Here is a 23,481-nt window from a genome sequence, read left to right as displayed (position 1 = left end):
AATTTGGAAGTTCCAAGCTTTTATAAATCCATAAATTTCATCATCATCAAAGCCTTATCCTAACTTCTTGAGTTCAACTACACAAATCCTATTTCACCATTATACTTTATTGAAAGGGATTTTCCCCTCTCCAGTGGCATCATCCCTGTGGCCCTTCACATATTCATACGTGGCAGGATATTTGCATATGCAGTTCTTTTGTTTTTGGGAGTAAATAGCTAATAATGACTTTTGAGGGGTGTTTGTTTGGGAGGAAAATAATTAAGTAATTATCCCTCGAAAATAGCGTTAAATGCATGGAATCAATGACAGATTGAGCACCGTTAAAATCTGTGGGTCCTACAGTGATGGTATGTGTGTGATCCACACCGTCCATCCATTTAGCATCTCATTTTGGGGCAGGTTGGAAGCTCATGTGGACCACACCATAGAAAACAATGGGGTTAATGACGTCCACCATTCAAAATTACAACCTTCCCGGGCCCACAGGGATGTGTATCTAATCATCCAACCTGTTCATAAGATCACATTGACGTATACGAAGGGTCTACATAAATATCAACTTTATCCAAAACTTTTGTGGCCTCCAAAAAGTTTTCTACGATTGGGTGTTCAATTCCCACCATTTCCTATGGTGCGGTCCACTTGAGCTTCATATCTGCCTAAATTTTAGGCTCATGGGCTAAAATGAGCCGAGCTAGTGGCATGAATGGACGGCCGGGATAAGATACCTACATCACAGTGGGCCCCATAACTTTTCCATGTGGAAATTGTATCAATGTAATTTATGAAGTCGGAAGCTTTGTAAACATGCTCCCTGTCAACGTCAACCTTGGGACTGCTGCTGTAAATACATGGGTAAATAATCATAACTCATTTACCATGAGTTACACTGGTAAATGAAAAATCAAACACCCCAAAACACCCTGCCCATACCCGACTCAAAGTGGGCTGGACTCTAGCCGGTCCAGCCCAGTTGCCACCCTACCGCGAGGTAGATAAAGCAGGCATTTTCTTCCCCTCTACCCAGAGGCAAGCGGGAGAGAGCCAAAGATGATTTCTCAAACCGCAGCAAAACCCACCCCACTCTTTCTCTTTCCAAGACTCTCCTCTCATTCCAAAACTACAAGAATCCAATCCGCCCTTTTCCCATTCCCCTCATTCCACCAAAACGCTTTCGAAAACCTGGCTCTAAGGAGGAGCTCCATTCTCCTCCCTAGACCCCAATATCTCAGAATTCCCGCCATTTCTTCGAGTCCGGATTCGAATTCTGTTGCCATTTCGAGCGCAGAAGACAGCATAGAAGATGTTGAATCAGCCCGCCTTTTCGAGGTGAGCAATTTGAGAAGCATTTTCTACGGAATTCTCAGTCTACAGCACTTTTTTTAATTTTTTTTAAATTATATTTTCCGGTAGGTTTTTAGTGAGAAGATTATCTTTTGTTCGAACACGTTGTTGTGGTTTTATTTGTTGAATTACTTAGGTTACAATACAGCTATCATGAGATGCATCATTTTCTTTTTCTCTTTTGGAAAAAAGATTGCAAAGTCCTGCATTTTGGATTCAAAAACCTAAACTCGGTACACGAGTATTCATACTGTAACAATATAATTCAAGACCATTTGTTTCATTCAAGACTCTGAGTAGTTGGTAGCCACTGTGTAATTCCTTTAACTCTGTACAAATTGGTTTTCAGAAACTGAAGGATGTAGAAGGGGAACAGATAGATAAATTAGAGAAACCTAAACTCGGCACATGAGTATTCATACTGTAACAATATAATTCAAGACAATTTGTTTCATTCAAAACTCTGAGTAGTTGGTAGCCATTGTGTAATTCCTTTAACTCTGTACAAATTGGTTTTCAGAAACTGAAGGATGCAGAAAGGGAACAGATAGATAAATTAGAGATACCTAAACTCGGCACATGAGTATTCACACTGTAACAATATAATTCCAGACCATTTGTTTCTTTCAAAACTCTGAGTAGTTGGTAGCCATTGTGTAATTCCTTTAACTCTGTACAAATTGGTTTTCAGAAACTGAAGGATGCAGAAAGGGAACGGATAGATAAATTAGAGAAGCTGGAGAATAAGGCAAACATGCAGTTGGAGAGGCAGTTAGTTATGGCTTCATGTTGGAGCAGGACATTGCTGACCATGCAAGGAAAATTGAAGGGAACAGAGTGGGATCCGGAAAACTCACATCGGATCGACTTTAGTGAATTCTGGAGGCTTCTCAACTCTAATAATGTACAGTTCATGGAATATTCGAATTTTGGCCAAACCATCTCAGGTGAGTAATCTGGTTTGGGTATTGGTAATCATTATAGTGTAGATTTTAATGGGATTGTTTCTTTTTATTCGTGGGGTTGCTTGCATTGAATTTTCTAACATTTACTGCTATTTGGCATTGATATCGACTTCCTGTAAAATATTTTTGGCAAATCTATAGGGAGGCAGGTTTGTCATTTGTCAGATTGTTCAAAGCATACATCATGGAGATCATCGTATGTGTTAGTTACCATCTATACGTTATATATGGTTACCTTTAATGTTCCCTTATTTGACATTTTCTAGCTGGAAAATTGTCAATGTTTGCAACCATTACCATATGCTCTACATATTAACATTATAGACTGGTGGCCTTTCATTTTGTATTTTCGTTTCTTTGACAATTTCCAGCAAAAGTGATGGTTGGTTGTTCCTATGGATGATTTCTTCCTACAGTGATTCTACCATATTATAAAGATGGCAAAAACGAAGAATCAGAAGGAAATTCTAATAGGGAAATAGTTTTTCGTCGCCATGTTGTTGATCGGATGCCAATTGATTGCTGGAATGATGTTTGGCAGAAGTTGCATCACCAACTGGTAAATGTTGATGTTCTTAATGTGAACACGGTGTCCGCAGAAGTCTACTCCACTGTTGCAACTGCTGTTATTTGGTCTATGCGTCTTGCTCTTTCAGTTGCTTTATACCTCTGGATTGATAGTTTGATGAGACCAATATATGCAAAGCTAATACCTTGTGATTTGGGAACTCCTACAAAGAAAGCAAGACAGCCCCTCAAGCGCCGAGCACTTGGTTCTTTGGGCAAGAGTCGGTAAGTGGAAAGCAATTCACTGATGACCTAGTTCTGTGATTACCTTTTATTTTTCAATTCCTGCTAAGATTTATAATTTCGATACTTCTTGTTTACTTGAGTATATAAATTTATTTGATTAACAATTTTCATTTGGATCAAATAAAGTTTTGTTATTGTAAAAAAAAAATATCAGTTTTAATAAATAATAATACTCAGATCTGGATTAAAATCTGAGTGCATCTGATGTAGGGCCATCTGATCATCCAATGGGACATCTGGAACCATTAGTTTCTGAATCGCCTGATCTAAGATCAGGCCCTCCAAGGGTTCTGATTAAAGATCAAACTGCAAGAGCGTCTGGATTAGACTGCTTAAATATCTGTACCACTTCAATGGTTCTAATGTAAGATCTGGTCAGGTCAGGGATCCGATTGGACTCTGGGGCCTAAGATTGAATGGGCCGGATTATCCATGAATTGGACTGTGGGCCCATTGATCCAATCGATAGCCTTTTGGGGTTCTGTATCCAAACCATGTAAGGGAACAACGCCCTTTTGTATGACTTTATAGGCCTCTACATTCATACAGTTTTTTGTATAGATTAGAAAACTAGTACTAGGACTCTTTAGGATTGTTTCCTTATTTATAAGTAGGGTGACATGCAATGCCCAGTGCACATGTTAAAAGACATTCAACATGTGACAATGTAGAAATGCAATATCTAAGTCGTTCAGTAGAGTGGCTCCATGGTGTATGTCTCATCGCCCAAAAGTAAAATATGGATAGTCTCAGTTTTGGATTGCTGCATCAACTGATGATTCTGACTATCCAATCAGTTGATCCACACATAACCATTGAATGTGGATTGTTGATTATAGATATGTTCACATGCAAATTGAATGTGGATTGTTGATTATAGATCTGTTCACATGCCTGTTTCATTAGATCACATCTACACTACCCCAATCAGGAAAGGAAAAAAGAACTGCAGAAAAAAAATTTATTCTAAGCTTTATCCCAACCAACTGGGTATGGCTACATTAATCCTGTTCTACCATTTCACCATCAAGTACTATATCCTCAGTTAAAACCATAGGTCATCAAGTCTTTTCTTACTGCCTCCACCCACATCCTCTTGAGGATTCCCCTTGCCCTTTTAGAATGGTCAACTTTTGAACCGACTTCTAACCAGTGCAATTCTTGGTCTCTGTTGCCTATGGCCAAACCATCCAAGTCTACTTCCCTCCTTTTTCTACCTATTGGTTTTGCTCCAAAGTTTCCTCAAATGTATTCATTTCTAATTCCATTCTTCCTCATCTGAGCATTCATCCATCTCAACATCCTCATTTCAGCTCCAAAGTTTGGTCTTATAGATATGTTAAAAAAAATTCACTTCAGTTTGATTGTTATGCAATGGTTGGATAAAACTGTAGAGGCACATCTCCACTTCATCTGCCCAGCTTTAATTCTATGAGAAATATCCTTCTCATCCCTCTGTTCTCATGGATTATCGACCTGAGATATCGAAAATGGTCATTTTGGGTACTTCCTGATCAACAATCTTAGCCAACTCCTCATTTCCACTTCCAATGTTATTAAAACTGCATTCTCTATACGCTATTTTCAGCTGATTTATTTTTATTTTTTAAATTTTTGAGTAACTAACTGTATACTCCATTAAGGGTCTCTTCTCTTGGCTCGATGGTAGACATTGTGTGTTTCATCTCTAAGGTGGGTTCGAGAACCCATGCATGCGTGGGGTGGTAGTGTGTGTGTTTCTCACCTTTCAAAAAAAAATAAAAATCATAGAAAGGAAAGGAAAGGAAACACCATACCATGAAACTAATTTTCTATTGTTTGAGAAGACTTTTTTGGTGAGAATTGATGGGAAACACTATTTCTCACTTCCTCTTTTTATTGGAAAATCAACAAAATTATTTTCCCACCTCTCCTCCTAATAAACTTTCCTACAATAGAAGGAAAATGAAAATTTCAAGAGTTAAACACATGTGCCACTGCCATCTCCAATTGCCTCATATATGTGACATATCCAAATGTTCCACTATCCATCTTCTATTTTGTCACACATATGCTACCATCCATCCTCACTTGGGCTTCACATGTACAAAGCACCTCAAATATACCACATGTGCCAACTTTCCATTTTCCATCTTTTGTTGTGTCACGCGTGCCACCATTCATCGTCACTTGGGCCTCACATGTACAAAGCATCTCACATGTGGCACATGTGTCAATGTTCCATTGTCCATCCTCTGTTGTGTCATACATGTGCCACCATCCATCTTTTGCTTGCAACCCACATGTGCCACTGTCCATCTTTGATTGCTCTATACACACTACATGTGACAATATGCCACATGTGTCAAAGTGCCTAGGTGCACACATGCTGCCATCCACCTTCGAGTGCTCTTGTGTCAAATGTGCTAATTTGTTGCTTGTGTCACATTTATCATTATACAACTTCAAGCACCCCTCATGTATCATGTGTGATACCATTAAACCTAAGCACCCACAAGTGCCATTGTCTATCTTCAAGTGTTTCATATGTGTCACATGTTAATTTGGCACATGCCAATGACTACCAGGATTTTTTTATTTTTATTTTTTTTATTTTTATAAATTTGACCAAACAATAAAATGGGAAACATGCCCCAAATTTTCTAGGAAAATCTTATTTAAAAAAAACATGGAAAACAAAGTTTTCTTTCCCACAATTACCTGAAAATAATGTTTCTCGAGAAACAATGTTTTCTTTCCCATGCTTTCCACAAATCCAAACAAGCCCTAAAGGAAAGATCCGAAGATCATACATACAACTAGGAAAGGGTAAGCAGATGAAACAGTCGGAAGGAGAGCCTGGACCACCCCGTTACATGAAATGTTTAACTGTGGGGGAATGGACACTAATCGGCTGGATAAAACCACTTTCATCCTCTCTCAAGCCCTTCCATCTTGATGATGACGTTCCCAATCAAGAATTGCCCCTTTAACTTTGTCAATCAGGGATTCTAAGGAGATTCAAAAATCGTTTAAAATAAGATTGTTTCTTGCTTTCCAAATTTCCCAACAAATGGCCAAGGGGACCATGTTCTCAACAATTTGCGATCTCCTGAGCCAGGGCTGTTGCTCCAACAATGGGCTCCTCTTCCAGAGTCGTGATTTTGACCCAGGATGTATTGAATACTTAAGGGTATTCCAAACTATTTCTGCCCATTTGACAGTGGAGGAGTGGATAATCATGGGATTCTTCATTGGCTTTACACATTATAACACTTGTTAGGAATGCACATACCTTGCCTTTGCAATTTATCAATCATCAATTTTTTTTTTATTTTTTTTGATGGATCGCAATCAACGTGAAGACTGAGACTCTAGGAGGGCTGATGTTTCCACAAATGTGTGGTGAACTGGGATTTGGCTTCTGTCGGGGAATGCTTGAATAGGGATTTTACAGAAACTCTCATGGATTTTTTCAATTTTCACACTCCACTGTTTCCCACTCTTTACACATTATAACCGGACACCGTAGAGCATCCCTAGCAGGGTCTGCAAATCAGCCAATTCATCATCCTCTATATTCCTTCTAAGAACTATGTTCCATGAAACATTGTCCCCATCAAGCTGAATGACACACAATCCTTCACCGAGATAATCCTCTTGGGCCAATCTGTACTGACTAGGGAATCTGCTAGCTAATGCACAGCTAACCCAGCCAAAGTCTTTACAAAAAATACATAGAATCTCCTCCAGTGACAACTATTTCAGAGCTTTCCCCCATTGTTTTGAACAATCTCCCATTCTTTTTTTTTTGGGAAGATGACAACAGTTGTATTAAAATAGTGCTGAGATGGTGCAAAAAACTATACCTCCTGTTCTGGCTATATCCTTCCAAATCCTGGATACCTGAGGTCCTCTGAGCAATACCAGGGGTCCCAACCCCTGTCAGCTGAACTGTATTTTTCCATGATAACTCTTTGCCATAGAGCTTCTCTTTCCCTACCAAAATGCCACCACCATTTACTTAGAAGACTTATATTCTTTTCTTTTGTCTTTATGATGCCTAGATCCCTGCTTCCTTAGCTTTTTGGACCTCTTCCCACTTCATCAGATGAAAGTTATTTATATCCAAGACGTTTCTCCATAGAAATTTACGCTGAATCTTCTCGATTTTAGCTGCAATCGCTGCCGGGATATTGAATAAAGAAATTGCCCAACTGATTTTAAACCTTTAAATTCTAAAGCATTCCTCCATACTTGTAGCTTTGCATGTACGGATGTACCCCCTCCGTTATCTCGTCAATCACAACCATGTCATCTGCAAAGAACACACACCACATGCTTCCTCCTATAAATGCCTCATTAACCCATCCATAGCCAGTGAAAATAGATACATGCTCAATGCCAACCCTTTGTGTAAGCCTATGGTAATTGGAAACTCATTTGTCTCTATACTAGTGGTCCCTTAATACTCCCTCATACAAATCCTTGATCATGTCAATATATCCTCTTGAGATTGTGGAGAAAAAAATGATTAGCATATTACCAATCATCAAGTGCAGGAAGAACCCTTGCTATTGAACAATGCAAAAAAAGAAAAGAAAAGTGTCTTTCATGATAAAAGCAGATAGACGAGATAACTGATTTAAAAAAATAAAATGGTACTCTGAAGGGAATATATAATGTACAGCTATGGCTTGTATAAAATTATTAATAAATAACCAAGGAAATATGTTAAACATGATCAGAAGCAAATGTGACTGATTTCCTGCAATGCATCTTTCTACATGCCATGTGTTCATGCGGTATTGTAAGAGTGTCTCCCAGATACTTTTGTTTGTTGCATATCACTTCAAGAACTCATTTTGGATTTTAAATGATGATTTCTTTAATGCAGTGGTGAGAATGGTACATAGTGTACAAAGCTTTTACTGGAAATCTGTATCTTTAATATTTACTGTCTAACCAGGGCGAAATTCATATCAGCAGAAGAAACTACGGGTGTGACTTTCAACGATTTTGCTGGTCAGGAGTACATAAAGAGGGAACTGCAGGAGATAGTGCGTATCTTAAAGAATGACGAGGAGTTTCAGAACAAAGGCATCTATTGCCCAAAAGGGGTGCTTCTTCATGGACCTCCTGGGACTGGTAAAACATTGCTGGCTAAAGCTATTGCTGGTGAAGCAGGGCTTCCTTTTTTTGCTGCAAACGGCACCGACTTTGTAGAGGTGAGAAGTGGTTTTTTCTTGACATCTGTTTTTGTATTGTAATTCATCGCAATGGAAATAGAGTGCAAGAACGAGTGCAGGCATCCTCAAAGCAACCACAATGATGACGTGCTATATGTCAGACAATCTTGAATTGGAGGACACTAAACAACTGTCTAGAAAATTGTACTATCTGGTTCCATTTTTTGTCCTAAGTCATGAGTCACCCTCTATTTGGCCAAAAGCCCAATAATCTGCTTTTATTTGCCTTTTTAGCTTTCATCAATGGGACAAGCCGGAGCTGTTTTAATGGGCCGTTACACATGCATCCAGAGCAGACTTAATGCATATTTCCCAATTGAACTTAGTTTCTTTTTAATTTTCTTTTTTATGTTTATTTATTTTTACTTTTGATATGCCTCCAAGCTGTTTTAATAATCACATTCCTGTCCACCTCGGGCTCCAGATTCTTCAATTCACCACTGCAGGGCCGTTTCTGCTTTCTCTTTTAATCTTGCACATTCAGGATTTTTTTCCCCCTAATGTGCCGTGGGGTTGACAAAAAACTGATTACCCGTGCCCTCTGATTTATCGGTGATCAGAGAAGTATTTTACTTGATGTTAGTCAACAATATGGATGTGGGGCAAAACTTGCTGTTGGTCATGCTATTGATCTAAGCTTTTTGAAAATTGAAACTGAATAGTGTTACATAGGTTTACATCTAACAGATAGCGGCATGTTTATGCATTCTGAACCTTATTTTGTGTTTATTTAAATATTGCACTAAAATGTATCTCAACCACACATCTATAGTCTGTAGCATGGGATGTACGAGCAAGTTTGCATGCTATATAACGCATGAACATCTTGCATATGGACATATTATTGCGTACAAGGTATCAGATTGCTGTTCTCTGTCCTGCTTGAATATTGTCTTAGTTAAGTTCCATGGGAAGATTTCCCCCTGCTAACTTTACTCTTGCAGATGTTTGTTGGTGTTGCAGCATCTCGTGTCAAGGATCTTTTTGCCAGTGCCAGATCGTTTGCACCTTCTATTATATTCATTGATGAGATTGATGCAATTGGCAGTAAGCGTGGTGGACCTGATATTGGCGGGGTGAGCTGAGATATTATGGTTTTGTTCTTGTTAGTGCATATCTTCCAACTACATAGGATTATGCATGTCATTTTTTGCTTTTATTTTTGTAATCCCTGTTTTCTTGATGGGATACGCTTTTGCTATTTTACGTTTTTACTGGAAACTTTCCCAACATTTGACCCCTTTGATTCTTACACTCAAAGGATGCATTTGTCATGCTGGATATTATTTTAGAGGAGTTCACCAATGAATTATTTTTTGTGGAAGTGGAATGAAAACACTACCTTCTAGTATAGTCAAGGTGGTTTGCCAAGTACCTGACAATCCCTAGGTCACTGAATCTGTCTATTTCCTTGGGTGTTGTTGTCTAGGCTTTTATAACCCTAGGAATGAATAATCAAAGAAAATGGCTAGTCTAACTTGAGCAGCACCAAGGAAATAAGAACATTAGGATTATGCATCTACTGTTTAAGTCTCATGAATTATGATGCTTTAAATCTGTATGATATTCAGGACTTTTGATGGTTGAATGGTCTGTGTCCCCTACTACTTGGTGATCGCCTACTCAGGGGGATCAGCTGCCTGCGATGTTGTAGGTGTGCTGGCTACCGAGCTACACATTTGATGGCGGTTGCCTCAGAAATATTCAAGATTGGGTGATCCTAAACTTTTGATAAATGGTCCACAAACAATGATTAAGGAGACGGTACATATTCAGGAATTAATGATCAAACGGTTGAAATATTTCAATATGAGTTTTCTTTTTGGTATACCACATCCACTGTGGGGACTGTCATATAAATGTTTCGGATCATTGACACATGACTCTAGATCCAATAGTCCTTACTCCAGACATATCCTATGACGATACAGTGGACATTTTTTTGAGAGAAAATAGATCGGACAGTGTAGCAAACCTTGAAAGAAACCAACTTTTTCTGTTTTTTCCAACCACTTCTCTCCTCTCACACGCTTCCAAACCACTTTCTCTCTCCATTAGCATTGCATGTGCCAACTTTCTAGTATTTCCTAATTACTAACAACGTCATAAACCATATTGCAATAAGGTGATCTGTTCTGCTTTGATATTCACCTCTCTCCTTTGAGTCCTTTTGCCCTTTAGTCTTGCTATTTTCTCAATTATCATTGGGATTCTGAATAATGCCTTTCTAGGTTGCGCATATTGCAAGTAGGTAATTTGATTTGTGATACCACATTATGGAAAATCTGAATGTGCTGCTGGAGCTGTTGTTTCCTTTTAGCAAAATAACCGATAGGTTATCATATCTCATTCTTTTATTTATCTACTTTATGTGCCTCATGCCACTTTATGCAACCAATGTTGGTTTCCAATAGCTGAAAGCCTTTATTTAGGGTGCCACTTCTATTTCAAAATTTCATGATTTTGAGGAAATTCCAGATGTAAAGTTGCTTATCTCTGTATTTTAGCTATCACTATTAGGCACTGTTAGTAAATAATGGGTTTGCTCACATATGGATTGTAGGGTGGCGCTGAAAGGGAGCAAGGTCTGCTTCAAATACTAACTGAGATGGATGGGTTCAAAGTTTCAACATCACAGGTATGCATTAAGAACTGTCCTTTTTGTTCTAGAGTAAATATTATCTAAATTTCTGTTAAAATGGTTTGTTCAGGTGTTAGTTATAGGTGCAACTAATCGACTGGATATTTTGGATCCCGCTCTCTTGAGAAAAGGTCGTTTTGACAAGATTATAAGGGTTGGTTTACCATCCAGGGATGGAAGGCTGGCCATATTACAGGTATCCTGTCCTCGGTGTTGGCAGTGTTAGATTCAGCATCATTATGTCTTCTGCATTAGATCTTGGTGGAGGTTCTCATGTGTGGTTCACACCTATAACAGGTGCATGCTAGGAATAAATTTTTCCGGTCAGAGGAGGAAAAGGAGATCCTTCTACAAGAAATTGCAGACCATACTGTGGATTTCACTGGAGCAGAGCTGCAAAATATATTGTAGTTACTTCTAATGAATTGTTTCTATTTTCCCATCAGGAGATTTTTTTTTATAACCATCTTGCAACTGATTGGCAGGAATGAAGCTGGAATTTTAACTGCAAGAAAGGATTTAGACTACATTGGACGAGAAGAACTATTGGAAGCCTTGAAGAGGGTAGGTGTTTTGTTTTGTTTTTTTTCCACTTACATGGATAATTATAGTGTTTCACTAATTCAACTGTGTGCACATGTTCTCAATCTACGCACTTGCAGCAAAAGGGTACGTTTGAAACCGGTCAAGAAGATAGTACTGAAATTCCGGAGGAGTTAAAGCTGAGGTTGGCATACAGGGAAGCAGCTGTGGCTGTTCTTGCATGCTACTATCCAAATCCTCACCGTCCTTTCACTGAGGTCAACGCGAGAATGATTTCTTCATCAGTCGATAATTTGTTTCATGATCAGAGGCTTATTTGTGTTAAACCACATCTGGAATTTGTTGCAGACTGATATTCGTTCCATTCGCAGCAAGCCAAATATGCGTTATGCTGAAACTCCTGGAAGGTTTTTTTCGAGGAAGTCAGATTATGTTGAATCTATTGTCCGTGCATGTGCCCGTAAGTCTTATATCTCTGGTTCCTTTACTTACTTTTTTTTGTCCTTGTGCCAAACAGTTCACCTTCTGTGCTTATTATTAAGAGGTCGCTTTCTGTATGGAGGATGTTCGTCATATTTAATTTAATTGCTTTATCATTAATTTGGAATGTATGTTTATATTCAGCTGCCATTTTGTATTACTGTTTCTGATAAAAATTGATGAAGTTTGTGGTGGTTCATATTTTACATCTTGTTGTCTTGTCATGATTTTTTTACCAACTGTTCAGTTTGGATGAAAGTGAGAGGTGTTTCCCATTGTCCGATGCACTTTTTTGCATAACACCAAGGTCTGGAGATGCTTCATATGGAAAAGAGTTTGTGTACAAAAACTTCTAACATGGCACTAGAACTGAAACTCTTAAAAGCCATCTCATTAGACTTGATAATTACTTGGGGAAGAAACGTTCAGGACTTGTACACTGCATAGATTTTGAGCTCCACTCATACTGGTTTTGTCCTGTCATAATTGTTATGTAATCTACGGGAAAGTAAAATTGGGAATTACAGGTCCATGCTTGACCGCCAATAAAAAGCCTAATACAATAAGTAACCCACTTCCTGTCTATGGTATGCAATTTCTGCTTGAGATTTTGGGTCATCATCATCATCATCATTGTATCCTTGGCCGAGCTAGTTGGATCATATGCCTACTTTCTGAATAAATCCCTCAGTGGATTTTCTCAACTTCCTTACCTGCCAAAACATCCAAAATTTAGCAATGTTGCATCCAAGCTTGCAATTCCATAGTGTGTCAGAGGTTCCTTGGTTTCATTTGCTCCTTTCCTCTCGTTGGAAGACCTGACAACAGAACTTTGATAGATTATTATATAAATTAAAGCCTCTTTAAACCTAATGCTAGCATTGAACCCTTAGCTATAACCAGTGAACCTTTTGACCTAATAATCAATTGATCCTCACGGTCTTTGCATTTTATTTATTTAACAAGTCATGAAAGCTATGCATTGGAAGCATATATTGATTGCCGAATTATGCAATGGTTCCAAAATTTTCAATGAAAGATTTTTTGAGACGCTAATTGCATGATTGACAGCTAGAGTAATTGAGGAGGAGATGTTCGGGATTGATAACTTGTGCTGGATTTCTGCAAAAGCTACAACCGAAGCTTCTACCTTGGCAGAAATATTAATTCTGCAGACAGGAATGACAGCATTTGGAAAGGCATATTATAGAAATCAAAGTGATCTTGTACCACATGTGGGTTAATGGTGTCCTGTCTAACAATTTTCATTCAAGGCCTCAATTTTGCAAGTACACATTCTCCTAACTGGAGTTTAGAGTCTTTAGACTGAATAACATATTAACTTGGCTTTTTCAAGTTTCTATTCACAGCTTGCAGCAAAATTGGAAGTACTCAGGGATGAATTCATGCGCTTTGCTGTGAACAAATGCTCATCTGTGCTCAGAGAGTATCATTCTGCTGTTGAGACAATCACAGGTCATACTGCTCCATTGTATTGTACCAACTGTTTTAAATCTGCTTTCTTCTATCAATTCTAAGTACTTCGCCATTATGGTTTTAGTTTTTAAATAGTTGATGCTAATGGAACTTACACTTTTATATCGGTTGTAGATGTATTACTTGAAAAAGGAGAAATTAAGGCAGAGGAAATTTGGGATATATACAGGAAGGCTCCACGAATACCTCAGGTTTGTATTCTAGCATCTATTCTGTTGCTTGCAATTCTGAAAAGCGCTGGCTTATTTGTATCACAATATTTTTTTAATGTTACTCTTTCATCTTGTCACCTGTGTGCCATTTTTGGAAGTTATTGGTTTACGGAAGTTACGCATCTGGTACAAGTGTTAGTTTAACTCTACAGTTTCCATAAGAAACTTCCAAATTTGAATCTGTAGGGCTACTTTTCCCCCATTGGTGATCTCTTTCACAAATTATTAGAGATCATTGACTCGCAGTTAACCAAGTCTTCATTTTCTATTTAGAAGTCAGTAATGGGAATCCTGTATGACCAAATTCCGAGGATTTTTGGTGCTTTGAAGCAGTCTTGGGTTTGAGAGTTAACATGGCGAAGTCCAAAATGTTTGGGGTGAATATGGAGGAAGAGATAAAGAAATATGCTGATTTTTTTTGATGTTCGGCGGGTCAATTCCCAACCACGTTTGTGGGCCTCCCGCTGTGTATAGGGAAGCCCCCGAAGTCATTATGTGACAAGTTTATCGACAGATTTGGATCGTATCTTGCAAGATGGAAATGCAAATACCTATCCCTGGGCGGTCGGCTCACCCTTATCAAGGCAGCGCTGTCGAATCTCCCTCTCTATTTCATGTCTCTATTCAAATGTCCGGTGTTGACATTGGCAAACCTAGAAAGGCTTAGACGGGACTTCCTATGGCATGGGAAGGAAGACAAGAAAAAATTTCACTTGGTTAGTTGGAAGGAAGTATGCAAGCATATTCAAGGAGGGGCAGGTATAAAAGATCTTAAAAGGATGAATCGGGCTCCCTTAAGCAAACGGACTTTTTTTTTTTTAACACACACCCGACACACACATACCCACGCACGCCATAGTGGGATTTCACCACCTATGGGTATCGAACCCAAGTCTCATGTTAAAACTCCTCGGAGTCTACCACTGAGGTAAGGACTCGAACCCTAGGCAAACGGACTTGGAGGCTAGGGACCGAGAATAGAACTCTTTGGAACAAGTTGGTCAAAAGCAAGTATGGGCGCTCAGAGGGAGGTTGGTGGACAAAGGACTCCTCCAACTACAAAGCTTCGGCTCTTTAGAAAGGAGTCTTATCCATTAAGGCGGAGGTCCTCAAAGGTACTGGTATCGCAATAGGGAACGGCGAATGCACTCGCTTCTGGGACGACATTTGGGTGGGGGAAGAAGCACTTAGAGTTGCTTTCCCGTGTATCTTCCGTCTCGCCCCTAATCAGTCCATCACAATGAATGCATGCTATTCAGTCCTTGGGGGAGTAGTGGTGTGGAATCCGGTGTGTAGAAGAAATCTTCGAGAGCAGGAGGTTGAAGAATATGTAGCGCTCCTTAATCGCATTCACAGTAGTAAACCGGATCAGTTTACCGTAGATAGACTAGTCTGGCGTCTCGACAAATCAGGAAAATTCTTGGTTAAGTCCTACAATTATATTGCCAGCAATCTTCCTTCAATCGAAGAGGCATCGCTATACCATGTTTGGAAATATCAAGTCCCACCCAAGATAGTGGTCTTTGGATGGTTGGTTGGCAAGAAAAAGGTCCTCACAGTTGATAATTTGAGAAAAAGGGGCATGTTTATCACTAATGTCTGCTTATGCTCTATGGAAGATGAAGAAACGGTGGACCACCTCTTTGTTCATTGCGCGTTCATAATCAGATTTGGACAGAAATTCTATCTCATTTTCAGGTTCCTTGGACCTTCCCAGATTCAGCTCGTGGCCTTCTTCAGGCCTGGCATGGTATGAGGTGTGAAAAGCAAAGGTCTAAGCTATGGAGAATGTCTCTCTTGGCTGTCTGGTAGGCCGTGTGGGAAGAAAGGAATGGGAGATGTTTTAATGGTATTACTAACTCGGTGGAGTTTACTGTTCATAAGGTGATTCACTTAATAGTTGAGTGGGCCTCTTTTGTCGAAAAGCTTAAGGGTTGTAATTTGCTCTTTTTAGGAGAGTAGTTGGTCTGGGTCCAGCTGTCCCCTTTGTTTCTGTTTTTCTTTTGCATCCATAAAGTCTTTGTTATCTTTTAAAAAAAACAAAATTTGAGGATTTTTTTTTTTCTTTTTCTTTTTTCGATGACACTTGGTTCTGAATACGCAAGGAACAAGAAAGGGATCATGCGCCATTTCTTTCCGCTCGAAATTTTCTTGTTGGAATCAATTAATCGCTAAACTGTGTTGTTAATTGGATAAAAAAAACCTTGCATTGGGTCATTCAAATGTTGCAAGGGATGATGATTTCATTTGCTCAACCATATACCTTTTTTGAGGGAAACTGAATTTTTTTAAGTAAGAGGAATAAATGCTGCAAAAAATGGGGATGACCATATTGTTATTTTGCATTATGGCCCATGACATTTTCACCTTATACTTTGAAAAGCCGTGTTCCTAAATCAACCACGTATTTTATTTATTTATTTATTTTTCATCTACGATCAAACATGTAGGTTACTGGGTATTTTTTTTTTCCCCCTTGAGTTGTGTCTTTCTGGCTGTTTATACTTCAAGAGAACTGTGTTCATATGGCTTTGTCGTAGTAGAAGTGGTTTCACCTGTCCATGTTTCCTTTTTCTGTGGAGTCACCTGGTCTTTATGGAAGAGTACTTTTAGTAGTTTTCTGTTTGCATCAAAATTCTGGGAGAAAATGGTCGTTGCTCATAAATGAGAAGGATGAGCCGGAGGCACGGGGCACACATGGAAAGAAATGTTTTAGGCTGTTTGGAGTATTGACATTGCATTGTGTATAACACCCTTGGGATGTAGAAATATTGTTGAAACATCAAGAAATACACTGAGGGAAACATTGGGGAATTTTACAAAAATGGTGGAATGTTTTAGTGAAACTTCAGCTGTTAAAACATTACAAGAAGACCATGCATAAGAGTTTTCCATAGTTAATGGACAAAACTATATGCTGTTGGCCATAAATGATGCAATTATATCCAAACTGAGTTTATATCATTCACTTGGCATGTAAAATTTTTTTTTTTTTTTTGTTTGTTTTGAAAGGTGATTCAGTTGGTGTATAATACAAACAACAAAACACAAATATTCCAACAAAAAACTAAAAAAGAACATAAAAAAATATTCCTTGGTGTTAGATCCACATGGAGTTACCCAGATGCGAAGATTGCCTGTTATGCTTGATGAAATAAGAAATTTAGCTTCAATAAGATGTTTTTATCTCAATAATCAATTAAAAAAAAAATGAAATTTAGCTTCAAGGACAAACATTCCGTTTCATATGTTGGAAGGGCGGTAAACATAATTGTAACCAACTTTCTTAATCAATCGCGTTGTTGTCCTTGCCATATAGGCTATGGCAAAGAGAGGGATTGAATCTTTTTATTTTTATTTTATTTTTATCTTTTGATGGGCAAGGGATCGAAACTAAATTAAGGGGGAACAAGTATGTATACCGATTGGAGATTCACCACACCCTCTTAATTGCACAAATAGAGAAGAAATTATCCAATAATAGGATGTGGAATTAATTTGCAAGTCTTCTTGTTTATTCAACTAGAAACAGAAGGAAGAAAATCCCTCTATGGAATGTAGGATTGGGTTTTGGGTCCTGGATGGCATGGTAACGAGAAATATCACATATATCATGGAAATAGTGCAGATATCATGGGAATACTGCAGATATCGCAATATATCGCCACATATTGACGATATGGTCGTTAGTACATTGTAATTTTTGTATTCCAGGGTGGTGTCATATACCACACCTGGTGATACCGTGATATCAACTGATATTGTCGATACATTGAATACTGTTTGGAAGTACGGGATGGGTAGCAGAGGATCTTTTTCCAGGTTCTATCATAAATTTAATGCATAGAGATAGATGTACAGATTTTATTTTATATATATATTTTTTATAATATTAAATGTCACATTTGCTTTTCTTTTTGAAAGGTTATCAAATGTCATATTTGTGTGAATAAAATCTATTAACTTGCTCCGATATATGGGCTTGCATTCATGAATGTGTTCTATTGTCTAAGTTACATTGAATTGGTTCTTATGGTGCACTTAATTTACAAGTTGTGTAGTACCTCAGCGCCTTGTCTCTGCTGTTAATTGTTGAAATTGTTGTTTACTGTTTCAAAGCCGTCTCATATGATGGTAGCTTGCTACTCTACCTCTTGCTATTTCTAGCTTGGGATGGGCTGGGAATTTCAATTGGGTGCATTTTGCTCCTCAACAATAATGGTCTTAATGCCTAAGGCTTAGTATGGAAAAAGTGGACTACACACACACGCACGCACTCTTTGGGTTGCATTGAATCTGTAAAGATTGTTTTGCTGAAGCTCATCTTCCTTCATGTGCTCATCATTGCAGCCAGCTGTGCATCCAGTTGATGAGTATGGGGCACTCATTTATGCTGGACGATGGGGAATCCATGGGGTTTCTCTTCCAGGGAGGGTTACTTTTGCACCAGGAAATGTGGGTTTTGCAACATTTGGTGCACCTCGGCCTCTGGAGGTAATGGAAAATAATACATCCATCCTTTACCATGTCGAGATGCTCCAACATTGTAGCAACTGATTCAATTTATTTTTTAATCCATGCAGACCCAAATTATTAGTGACCAGACATGGAAGTTGATAGATGGCATTTGGGAGAAAAGGATGCAGGAAATCAAGGAGGAAGTTTCTATGGAGATCAAAGAAGATACAGAGAAACCACAGCTGTTGATGGTTGATCACTTCCTTTGAGAATTCGTTGGATATTCTCTATGGTATGCACACACACTTCCTTTAAATGTTTTTTTTTTTTCCTTTTTCTTTCTAATTTTTTTCAATTACCAACTGCTTCAAGATTGGATGGTTGATCATTTTTTCCTTTGAAAATTTGTTAGCTATTCTGGATGGTATGCGCCACCTTGCATGGCCTGCTTTGTGATTATCAAATACTTAAAGATTTTGGCCTTAAAGAAAAAGAAAAAAAAAACAAGTAAAAAGAAAAGGTTCAAGATTTGGTGTTCTTTTAAATGGAGAGTGCATAGTAAAAATAGCAGAAATCTCCTTGTGAGCAAACACAGCTCACCTCGACTTTGAAAGCCGATGGAACTATTCCAAATGAAGGGTTTTTTTTTTTTTTTTTAATAAATAAACTGTAGATATCAATCTCATCACAGTTTTAACAAGGGCAAAAAAAAAAAAAAAAAATAAAAATCTCTAGCCATAGTTTCAGTTATTATTTTCTTGTGCACTCTGGTCATGTGAAAGAGAATAGCATTATATATTGGGTTCTTAGTGTTTGACACGACTTACTCCGAAGTGTAAACATTTGAAAATGAAAAAAAAAAACCATCAAAGATCTAACATGTCTATAGACTGACACGAGCCAGCTGACTTTGTTGCAGATGTTAGTTGAATTCTAGGCCAATTGGAATTCAGAAAGGGTTCCAATGATCATCCTGCATGAGGGCATTAGCACCTCAAGTGTCTTTTCCTAAAGAAGGCCAGCTCTAGTAAGTGTTTGATTTCTTTTCAATCATATTCTTCACATATGAGAATGCTAAAGATTTCTCCGAAGTTCTGATGTGCAATATATAAATAGCTGTAGATCCTAAGAGGTATAAGCCTAGAACGGCCCATCAGATAACGGAGTTGGTGGTGATTTGAGATATGAGAACGTGGGCAATGATAGCCCTTAACAATTTTGTAGCATGCTAATGATGATAATGTAAGGCACTAGTGCCATGTATAATTTTCTTTGTACATGCTTGGCATCACCCCAGTGGTAAAAGATTCTAGTGAGCATATTAGTCTTTGTACATGCACTAGCACATCATCTGGAATTTTCCCTTTTCTGAAGGCTATGTAATCATATGTTGTATGACCATGATCCAGCTGGCTATGGTGTACTTCCATTCTTCCTCATGCATGTGATTGGGATAAATTTTCTTTATTTGAGATCAATTTTCCATTAGCAATGTAGATCTACCTCCTTCCGTTTATGATTTGTTGTGTGGGATATACAGGTCCAATGCATGTATAGATTTGTTTCAGGATTTAGAGAAGTGATATAGTTAGAAGATTTGCTCCCTCATTGCTAGAGTAGGTGATATTTAAATCACTAAGATAAAATGTCAGATTGTTATCTATTGCTGGAAAGATTGTGTGCAGTTTTGCACCAATGGTTGGTGCCCTCGACAATGGGGAGGGAATCTCATGCATTTTAAGAAAGATTTTTATAAATTATTGTCAATAGCCACCATCTCAAAGCAGGAAGCAGATTGTGTCCCTTCCCCCGCCTGGATGAACTCGGTCCAGGCGGGGGCTTTGTGGGGCCCACCATGATGTCTGGGTTTTATTCATGCTGTCCATCCATTTTGCCATCCCATTTTGTGACATGAGCCCAAAATTGAAGCGTATCCAAAGCTCAAGAAGACCATACCACAGGAAAGTGGGGATTGCTTTACAGTTGAAAACTTTTTGAAGGCCACTTGGATCAAGCTTATATTTATTTTTTCCCTTCATCCAGGTCTATGTGACCTTATGAACATGTTGGATGTTAAATAAACACCATGGTGGGCCCTAGGAAGGTTTCCACTGTGGGCATCATTATCACCTCTGCATCCTGTCGCATGATTCACCTGAGCTTTGGGTATACTTCAATTTTGGGCTCATGCCCCATCTATTATTATTAAAAAATATAGAATGATATAGACAGACCCAACTCTGCAGAGAGCGTGGTGGGTAAGGTGAAAGCATACATGATAATCTGAAATCGCTGTGGTCATTTGCTTGGATCCTGCATGGCTTCCCACCACGGGATGATCAGAGCTTGCTGATATTTGCAGAGCATATCCCTATCATTTCCTCAATTTCATACCTATAAAATCAAGACTAGACTATCCATTTCCTAGATGGCAGGGACTAAGCCACTGTACATGGGGAGTACATGTACGTTTGTACAGGCACTCCAAAATGTTGGGCCCAAATTGGATGATCCTAACCATTACATATATATTGTTGAATTTGGATGGTTTTAACTATTTGATAATGGCTGTTGGATTTGGCTGACTGGCCATTCTGTTGTTAGCCTTCCATTTGATGGACCATGAGTGTGAATTTTTCATTTAGCCATGCACTGATGATTGAAAGCGAATTTCCATACTGGTGCAAATGGCCATTGGTATGTTAACCTGATAGCACGCGTTCCTAGACAGGCTTTGGATCCTCACTGTCAAGAGCGCTCTTAGATTGCAGTTTTTGCGAAAACCCAGTCACCTCTATACATGCATCTCTGCATATGGCCACATACCCTCCACAGTGGTTCCCAATATGCAAATGTCATGATAAGAGATCAGGCTGTTCAACTCATCAGGTGGGCTGCACATGCTTGAAAACAATGGCAACTTAAGAAAGATTGCAAACAGCCCACGTTTGACATACACCTATGGCACACCTAATGATTTTACTGGCCTTCCTTTGGGCTAGGATTGCACCATCCTGCTGCGGTGTAACAGGCTTGCGAACTCACAGACATTTCAACTTTGCCATGGTTGAAAAATTGCCCCTTTTTCATCAAGAATCTGCTATGTACACTACGCATACAATACCAGAACAACGTATAGTCATCAGATTCCAGTCTACAATTCAACTAAACTCCACCATATAGCTGATAGATCCGAGAATCCGCCTGTGCACCTGCATGAAACTGATGCTCAGCTCTTCCCACCATAATTGAACTGCATCCGGGTGTCTTTTGCACCCGATTCTTCACCATCATCGTCCTAATCTTTTCTGCTTGCTCCCATTGATCCGAAGCAGCATAAATATTCGACAGCAGCACATAATGTGCATTGTCCACAGACTCCTTGTTGGAGTGTGGCATACCAACCTCCTGCAACACCCACTCCGCCATCTCCATATCTGCATGTATTCTACAAGCTCCTAGCAGCGCTCCCCATACTGCATCATTAGGCTTCATGGGCATCGTCTTAATCAAATCATAAGCCTCGTTTAATCTTCCCGCCCTCCCAAGAAGGTCGACCAAACACCCATAATGCTTAATTCCTGGAACGAGGCCATATTTTCCCTTCATCTCAGTGAAAAACTCTAGCCCTTCCTCCACAAATCCTCCATGCGCGCAGGCTGAAAGAACTGCAAGGAATGTAGTTTCATTTGGTTTCTCCCCGGATGACTCCATTCGATCGAAAAGCTCAAGAGCCTCTTTGCTGCAGCCATGGATGGCAAGGCCTGTAATCATTGCATTCCAACAGACTTCGTTCCTTTGCTTCATCCCATCAAAGATTTGTCTTGCTCTGCTTACATCCCCACATTTCGCATACATATCCACTAAACCATTTAGAACAAATTGATTAAGCTTAATTCTGTTACGATTTATCAGTTCATGGATTTGTTTGCCGGTACCCAACAAACCCAATTGTGCGCAAGCTGATAGTGCATTTGCTACCGTTACTTCGTCTGGTTGGAACCCCTCCGCCTGCATTTTTTCAAATGCCGTCAGAGCTTCTTCACAAAACCCGTTCTGAGAATATCCTGCAATCAATGCATTCCAATTCACCAAATTCCTACTAGGGATCCGATCAAAAACCTTCCTTGCCTCCTCAACATCGCCCTTCTTGCAATAGCCAGCGATCATGGACGACCAGGCAAAGAAATTCCGCTGTGGCATCTCTTCGAACACCTGCCTTGCTGCCTCCATCTCCCCATTACTAGCATACCCATTGACCATCACGGTCCACGTCACCACATTCCTCATCTCAAGCGGTGCACGGTCAAACAGTTGCCTAGCAGCGGCAGTGTCTCCACTCCTAGCAAACCCATCGATCACCTCGGCCCATGTTACCGGGGTCCGCTCTGACATCCTTTCGAAAAGAAACGACGCTGAGCCCATGTCGCCATTCGTCGAGTACCCGCCAATCATCGCATTCCACGTAATCACATTTCTATCAGGCATTTCATCGAACATCCTGCGAGCGCCAGTTACGTCGCCGCATTTCGAGTACATGCTGACCAATGACGTGCCAACCATGACATGGGAAACTACCCCAGCTTTGATAGATTCCGCATGCAAAGATCTCCCATGCAGGTGGCTAGAGAGGGTAGCACAAGCTTTGAGCGCTAAAGGGAGGACTGCATGGGGTATTCTTATACATCGAGTTTGGGTGTATATGAGAAGGGCTTCTTTTGGGGAGCCTTGAGAAAGGTAGCCTTTAACAAGCTGAGACCAAAGGGAGAGATTTTGAGTTCCTCTTGTTAGGGAGATTCCGTGGAGTTGCTTGAGGAGTTTTGGGTTTGAGGAGGTTTGGCTTTCAGATGGAGGAGTTTGGAGATAGTGGTTATAGTGCGGAGGAGAGGTGTTTTTTACGTGGGTTTTGTACATTTGTTCCTTTTCTTCTCTCTCATTGTAGAGAGAGGAAGGTTGGGTTTTGATTTTTCACAGTTTTCAAGTGTTTGGAGGTCGCCAACACAGTTTTGGATGATGATCTTCTGATCCCACACGGTTGTGGAGGCATGACCATCCACATGCAGGCATAACGGTGGGCTACTATTATTTTTAATGCGATTGGGATTTATTGTTATTATTATTATTATTACCACTACTTTTTAAAAAGTAAAACCACCGATCAACTTTAAGAAGCCATTAAGTTTTATAGCTTTGGAGGAGGGAGAGGTAAGGTGGTTAAAAAAATTGGTCACGAAAATTTTGGGCATCTCTCGATCCTAGTGAGGCACTTCGGATTAATAGATGGGATGGCATATGAA

At 39.4% G+C, this 23,481-nt stretch overlaps 2 protein-coding genes across 3 annotated transcripts; one reads left to right on the top strand and one right to left on the bottom strand.

Annotated features, from left to right (window-relative positions):
* The first annotated feature begins 1,006 nt into the window (after nucleotides 1-1,006).
* LOC131236526 (probable inactive ATP-dependent zinc metalloprotease FTSHI 4, chloroplastic) lies at nucleotides 1,007-19,585 on the top strand. 2 transcript variants are annotated; one of them, XR_009166781.1, is made up of 18 exons: nucleotides 1,007-1,332; nucleotides 2,039-2,294; nucleotides 2,729-3,104; nucleotides 8,074-8,332; nucleotides 9,298-9,429; nucleotides 10,917-10,991; nucleotides 11,065-11,190; nucleotides 11,292-11,401; nucleotides 11,480-11,558; nucleotides 11,657-11,794; nucleotides 11,886-11,997; nucleotides 13,089-13,252; nucleotides 13,388-13,493; nucleotides 13,629-13,705; nucleotides 18,077-18,220; nucleotides 18,310-18,476; nucleotides 19,104-19,211; nucleotides 19,301-19,585. XR_009166781.1 is itself a non-coding variant. In XM_058233763.1 (17 exons), the coding sequence occupies exons 1-16, from the start codon at nucleotides 1,054-1,056 to the stop codon at nucleotides 18,451-18,453; spliced, it is 2,577 nt and encodes an 858-aa protein (XP_058089746.1). In that variant the 5' UTR covers nucleotides 1,007-1,053; the 3' UTR covers nucleotides 18,454-18,476; nucleotides 19,104-19,585. The 2 variants fall into 2 exon arrangements, 1 of the variants encoding a protein (XP_058089746.1); XM_058233763.1 differs by having other exon boundaries at nucleotides 19,104-19,585.
* Nucleotides 19,586-21,230: 1,645 nt separating this feature from the next.
* LOC131236525 (pentatricopeptide repeat-containing protein At3g21470) lies at nucleotides 21,231-23,244 on the bottom strand. Its single transcript, XM_058233761.1, has one exon. The coding sequence runs from the start codon at nucleotides 23,096-23,098 to the stop codon at nucleotides 21,350-21,352; it is 1,749 nt and encodes a 582-aa protein (XP_058089744.1). The 5' UTR covers nucleotides 23,099-23,244; the 3' UTR covers nucleotides 21,231-21,349.
* Between the last annotated feature and the right edge of the window lie 237 nt (nucleotides 23,245-23,481).

This window comes from Magnolia sinica, chromosome 2 (assembly GCF_029962835.1).
Source record: "Magnolia sinica isolate HGM2019 chromosome 2, MsV1, whole genome shotgun sequence".
Taxonomy (NCBI): domain Eukaryota; kingdom Viridiplantae; phylum Streptophyta; class Magnoliopsida; order Magnoliales; family Magnoliaceae; genus Magnolia; species Magnolia sinica.
Note: the sequence above shows the minus strand (reverse complement) of the source record. Positions and strands in the feature narration are given on the sequence as shown.